The following is a 6728-nucleotide window of genomic DNA, read 5'->3' as shown; positions in this document are numbered from 1 at the left end:
GGTGAAGTTTCCTCGCCAAAAGGCTCCCAAGCCTTGTTCGGCGTACACTCGAGAGAAGGCATTACCGATACCAGTGTAACGTGGTACCTCTCCGCTGATGATTCGTGGGTTAGAATCCTGTGTCTGGATAATCAACTTAACACGCTCGATCGGAGCAGTGCAAGTCTTAGCGATAGCACCGGATACACCACCAATGGCGAAATCCTTTAAGAAACCTATAGGGTCTGCAGTCGTTGTGGCGGACATATCTGCAGCTGTTGTTGTACTAGAAAATGATTTTCATGTCAAAAGAAAACTCAGTATATATACTTTCTCCATGCACAAATATTAAAATTTAAAACTCCAGTCAGTCAATTTGAACTGAGGACTTCCTTCACTCTCTTGCTTCTCACGCCTCTCATCACACACGATGAATCCATGGTGTATGATATTCCCGTGTGGCCGTGTGCCTACCTGCCTGGGCCCTGGTGCCATGTACAATCGTACATCATGCCCGAGCCCCAGGGCCGCGTGGAGTTGTGGACTGTGGACTGTGGACTGCGGAGTGCGTAGTGTGGAGTGTGGAGTCTGGAGTCTGGAGTCTGGAGTCTGGAATGTGGAGTGTGGTCTGGCTGCTCCTCGTTAGCCTCTGACAGGCTGTTCGAGAGTTCTCAATTTAACATTTGGGCTCACTAGAGTTACTACTACTAGCTACCCAGTCCCCAGTACCAACACGAGTTTCGGACTTTGGGTGTAGTGTGTAGTGTGTAGAACTGTAGACTGTAGAGTGTAGTGTAGACTCTCTACCGTAGAGAGAGTAGAGACTAGTAGAGAGTACAGACTGCTAAATAAATATAAAATTGTGCTTTACAATAGTAAAATTCTCTTCATTTTTTTATAGAAAAACAAAGTTTAAACACAGAGAATGGAACACTTTACTCACTATATGTACTCGTTATGTCATGGCGCCACAGGCCTACATTCTACAACGAGTCCTACAGTCACGTCTAGTACTACAGTGAGGCTACGAGCGACGAGTACAATTGCCCCTCTGACCTATAGACGCTACATTCACCCCCTCTACCTAAGTCCTAAGGTCCTAAATCCTAACTCATAGCCCTAATTTACTTTGCCTTTTTTTTTAAAGGGCCTCTCGCTTGTGTTGTGACTTGTGTCACCTGTCAACTGTCTGTGTGAGGGTCTTCGACCCTTCAGACTTGTCTCAGAGTCTCAGACCTCCCTCGTAGACCTTATTCTCTCTACTCTAAAGAGTAAACGCTCAGAGTGACTGAGTATCTACTCTAAAGAGTAAAGTGAGACTGGGGTGGCATTCAGCTAAATATAATTCCGAATCACTGGCTGACTGCATGAACGGTGACGAAAAGGCGAGAGTCCGTGTGTCCGGACTCCGCGACTTCTGAAGAGATCAGATTTTTAATTTTTTTGTTGACAAACCAAATTTAGTTGTTCTTATCATAATGAACTAAATTTTTACAACTTTTCATGACTTCATCAGACATCAACTATCAGGTATTCGGCATGTGTAAATTATCCTGTGTTGACTGTTGTACTGTCCATCTGGTACAGTGTTGTATTCAAAGTTATTACTGTACTATTGTCCGTATGTCTGTATATAATTTAGAAACGGGTTCTTAGAGACAAAATATAATGTTGACCCATGCACTTTCAATACATACCAGACAGGTGGGTTTTTAGAAACAAAATATAATGTTGACTCGTGCACTTTTCAATACCCGACACGGCTGGACGCTGGTATCATTTGAAATATTTATGTATCGCAATTTGCCTAAAACCCTGAATCCCTAAAAACCCTAAAACCCTAAAACCACAACAAGTGAAGTTCTATACAATTCGTCAATTCGACTAGATAATTAGTAAATTTGTTTCAATTTTGACCGGCTTGGACTCCCCTGGGAGCAGTTTATAAAAAATCTCTAAACTCGTGTCTGTCTGACTGTCGGTGTATAATTTTACCTGAGCAGGTAAACGACATGTCTTTTGCCGATGGCGACACGTCGCGACGGTCGTTTACTTTTTTTTAGGCGACCATGGGGGTCGCGACATGTCTTTTGGCCGACTCAAGTTTGAAGAAATTAGACCCTCTGAATGCTCAATGTCTGAAAATTTCGCCAATCATCACAGGACTTACCTATTGGTGAGCATGTATATGAATCTAAACGACATACGACATGTTTCAGGCGACTCGTCGCGACGGTCGTTTACATGATTTTTCACTCATTCAGGAATCAGACGACATGTCGCGAGTCGCGATCTCCCGCCATACCAGCCCAGAATTTCTGAATTTTACTGTGGGTTGTGGTCTTGTGGAGTGAGTGCCTGAGTGGACTCACTCTCTTTAGTACGGGACTGTGGAGTTGTGGACTATGAATGCCTTAACAGTTATACATCACTTGTGTCATTGATGAAAAAAATGAAAAATTTCAACAATGAGTTGCTTCACTCACAGTCACAAGTCACAACTCTCTTGTGGTGTGTGTGAGGTGTGACAATGCAAATGATTTGTCAAAACATCTCGACATCTACACGATCAACTAGTCTGTACTCTGTCCTTTCAATGACTTTAAAGTTTAGATCACATAAAGACTTGTGAATGTAACATGGATTATTTTGCTCCTTTCAAAACATCCTATATCACAAATTGTGCTCGTACTTTCTAATTTATAACCGTATGTATTTTTTTTTGCATGCACCGTAAACCAAAATGCGCAAGCCACTGGTTGAGAAACTCTCTTCGATTCCGGGAATGTAACAAGAGACTTAACATGCGTAGCTTTGTCAAATAATAACGAAAATAAACCACGATACCCTCCACGTATATATTATTTTTAGGTTGTTTAATATCTATTAAACTCGAAGATTTGTACAACAACGACTGCTCAAAAATTTGAAGTATCTACTCCATGAGAAGCTTAATCTGATCGTACAGCACAAGCACCATAGCAGAACCTACAGTCCGCAAGGCATTGGCACCAGCTCCCTTAAAAAGAGCGGCGGCACCCTCGTTCATGATGACCTTACCGAAGCAGTCAATAGTTCCCCTGTACATCCACTCGACCTTGGGCTTATCTGGCTGCATCTGCAGACGACGTCTGACAGTTTTAGGGTTTAAACACCGAACTTGGAAACAACTCCAGTAACTCCACGATCCTTCTTGTAAGGGTTCAACTCCTTGAAGGTATCATAAAGCCCGAAGTATACACCACGATATGGGATGATACCCATAACGGACACCCCGAAACCATTGTAAAGTCCACGGACTCCACTGGTCTGTACGGTCTTCCTCAAGCAGTCGCCTAGACCGTTGAAGGTACGCTTACCAGAACCAACGTCGGAAGCTAGACGCGTACGCGCGTAGTCCAAGGGGTACACAATGGTTAGAGAGCCCGCACCAGCTAAACCCCCTGAGGCCATGTTGATTCCAAGATTGGTCAAGAAAGGTGTATCCTTGTTAGTCTTGGGGAATAATGTTTTGATAGAATCCTTGAAGGCAAAGTTAAAGGCCTGTGTGGGGAAGTATCTCAACACATTGGTGAAGTTTCCTCGCCAGAAGGCTCCCAAGCCTTGCTCGGCGTACACTCGAGAGAAGGCATTACCGATACCAGTGTAACGTGGTACCTCTCCGTTGATGATTCGTGGGTTAGAATCCTGTGTCTGGATAATCAACTTAACACGCTCAATGGGTGCAGTGCAAGTCTTAGCGATAGCACCGGACACACCACCAATGGCGAAATCCTTTGCGAAGGCAATAGGGTCTGCTGTGGCTGCGGAGGTCATGTCGAAAAGGTAGTGTATGATGGAATTGGACATACCGCTATGTCTTATATATATACTAGAATTTTATTGTCCTTTCAATTGCTTCAGTGCTTGTTTACCCCTGTGTCGCAATGCCGCCACACCACCAATGCGCATACGGTGTACACAAACAAGCACACGCACACACGGTGTACGCAATAAAAAAAACTTACACGCATTGTACACAAACAAATTATAAATTAAATTAAATGCATACAAACACACGCACACTGAGGTATATATCATGGGTGCAATTGACAGGCCATGGCACCAGGTAACATTCGTACTCACACAGGTGAAAGTCAAAAAGTCAATGGTGAGTCATCAAAACAGTTCGAGAATTATAATTGCCGGCCAGCTATTTTTTTGTTGTGATTTGTAGGAGTCGGCAACTCCTAATCGGAAAATTCAGGATTCGCGGGGGAATCCAAATTTTGGATTATTTTTGGGTCTGGGACCATTCTCGAAATTTCAGAGCACAATGTCGAAAAATTGTGGCCAATGAATTTTGATGAGTCATCCTCACTTGACCCTTGCGAAACGACTCAACGTAGAATTAATGGGAAATCGCGAATAGGTTAGAGCTTAAAGTTCGTAGACATTACGTAGACATTTAGGCTTAGTTGTAGACCTTTAGACCGCTACGGGTCTGTCGGGAATTGTATAAATAGGGTAGTGTAGTATCTTGCAATCCTCAGACTTCAACACAAATAATTAAGAAAGAATAGAGGAGGATTGCCAAGACTACTTGAATCGTAGGCTTTGACTTGTGCCGAGCCAAGTATCAATAAAGGGTACTACCGAACATTTTTGCCCAAGTCTTTTGTTGTTGGGTAGTTATACTGGAATTGATCTATTGAAATTTCATTAGACATAGTCACTAAGAGATTGGGGAGACGCAGTAAAGTTCAGAAGAGCAGAAATCCACTTATTGGACTCTTCTTTACGTAGGTAATTTTTTGTCGTAGGCCTTATTTCCGTGTATCGCACCCCTTAGAAGTACTCTGAGGCAAATACTATCGAAATTACAATAGTTCGTTTCATTATGGCTAATGCAAAGCAGCAGTGGGTTGCAACGATGGAGGCAAAGATCCAACAGATGTAGGCTGCATTAACGCAGCTTCAGCTGCAATTGACCGAAGAAAGAAATAGACCTCGTGGGGTTAGAACCAATTTCAAACTGAACAAGCCAGACGTGTATGATGGGAAGGCGCCGATGTGTCTTGCGTTCGCGAATGACTATACTGAATGGAACAGATGTTTGCAGCGGAATGGGTTGCAGCCGGACGTGATGTCGAAGAAGCCGTGAAGTTACAATATGCTAGTACGTTTCTTAGTGGCCGTGCATTGACATGGTATCGTGAGACTGCCGGGCGGTTTAACACTTGGGCGAAGGATGGAAGGTGCTACAGTGTTTACAACTATAGACCTTACACTAGGATACCATCAAATGCAGGTATATGAACCCCACCGTGAATACTTTAGCTTTACGTGGAAAGGCAAACAATACCGGTTCAGAGGTGCACCTTTCGGGTTACACTCTTTACCAGCATTCTTCCAACAAGTAATAGAGAAAAAAAATTGCAGACATGCTTAACGTGCAAGTCTATATAGATGACATAGTCATCTTTTCTAAGACTACAGGTGAACACGCCGCATTAGTCAGACGAGTCCTTAAGAGACTCAATGAGCAAAACTTCAAGTTTAACGAGAAGAAATGCCACTTCGCAGTGAGCGAAATACAGCTCTTAGGCTACCATATATCTGGGGAAGGTATTAAGATCAACCCCGGTAAGGTAGAACACCTGTTAGATTGGCGAACACCAACTAATGGAAGAGATGTTAACAGCATGTGTGGGTTTGTAAACTTCTTTTCAGATGGAGTACCACACTTAGCTGATTACCTTAAACCTTTTGGACACTTAAGATGTCATAAAGGCAAACTAGGAGACTTATGGACTAAAGAGTGTGATGACACATTTAAAACGCTCAAACACGCAGTCCAACAAGCCCCAGTTGTACAAGGGCCAGTCGATGGCGTGCCGTTTGAAATAGGGATAAAATTATTTAGTTCAAAAATGGCAAGTATGTATGATACTATGTATGAACATATGGTATGGCTCTCATAGTCGCTGTAGTGGTTCAGGAAAGATTGATGGGAGGAAGTGGTCAGTAAATTCCCGTTTGAAGCTTGGGCCAAGTGAGTCGACAATGGAAGATATGTGCTGAGTCAATTGGGGCCGGTGTTGACAAAACACTGTAACTATCGAATGTTCCATATATTCGCTTGCTGACCTACTAAGTAGAGTACCCACCTCTGTGGTACAGATCGGGTCTGCGCCGTGTAGTGCCGCGGAATGGGTTAGCAACGGACGCATCAGACTTAGCCTTAGGAGGAGTATTATATCAGGTTATAGATAACAAACCTAGATTTGTGTAATCCCAGGTGGTTTGAACTGGATTAGGGATTCCACTCTCTACCCAATTGAACGTTAAGCAGTTCAAAGGCAACACAGCATTTAACGTCTGTGCACAAGAAGAACAATCTACTATAATCCCAGCTGGTTTGAACTGGCTCAAAAGATATATGGGCCACGCACCATAGATATGTTTGCTGTTCATCATAATGCACAACTATCGAATTACAGGACTTTAAATCATCCTATGGGAGACGCCTTCCAAATAGACCTCTCCCAACATAATGCGTGGGCTAATCCACCATGGCAGCTAATTGCCCAGCTATTAAATTATGTTCATATACATAAAACTACCATCACGTTGTGTTGCCCATTACGGAGTAAATATACATGGCTCAATAAATTAATAAGCATGATACAATGCGAGCAAATATATTTAAATAGGGAAGTAGATACTTTCCTATATCAGGGTACCCGAGCCGTCCAGAAGACGCCCTG

At 43.1% G+C, this 6728-nt stretch overlaps 2 protein-coding genes across 2 annotated transcripts; both read right to left on the bottom strand.

Annotated features, from left to right (window-relative positions):
* Positions 1–65: 65 nt before the first annotated feature.
* On the bottom strand, positions 66–260 carry SARC_12584 (hypothetical protein; the record flags this gene model as incomplete). Its single annotated transcript, XM_014293307.1, has 1 exon — positions 66–260. A coding segment is annotated over exon 1 (181 nt), but the record flags the coding sequence as incomplete, so codon positions are not given.
* Positions 261–2914: 2654 nt separating this feature from the next.
* On the bottom strand, positions 2915–3795 carry SARC_12583 (ADP,ATP carrier protein; the record flags this gene model as incomplete). The annotated part of the gene is made up of 2 exons (XM_014293306.1): positions 2915–3110; positions 3140–3795. The coding sequence occupies 2 exons, from the start codon at positions 3793–3795 to the stop codon at positions 2915–2917; spliced, it is 852 nt and encodes a 283-aa protein (XP_014148781.1).
* Positions 3796–6728: the final 2933 nt, after the last annotated feature.

This window comes from Sphaeroforma arctica (assembly GCF_001186125.1).
Source record: "Sphaeroforma arctica JP610 unplaced genomic scaffold supercont1.2417, whole genome shotgun sequence".
In the NCBI taxonomy this organism is placed as follows: domain Eukaryota; class Ichthyosporea; order Ichthyophonida; genus Sphaeroforma; species Sphaeroforma arctica.
Note: the sequence above shows the minus strand (reverse complement) of the source record. Positions and strands in the feature narration are given on the sequence as shown.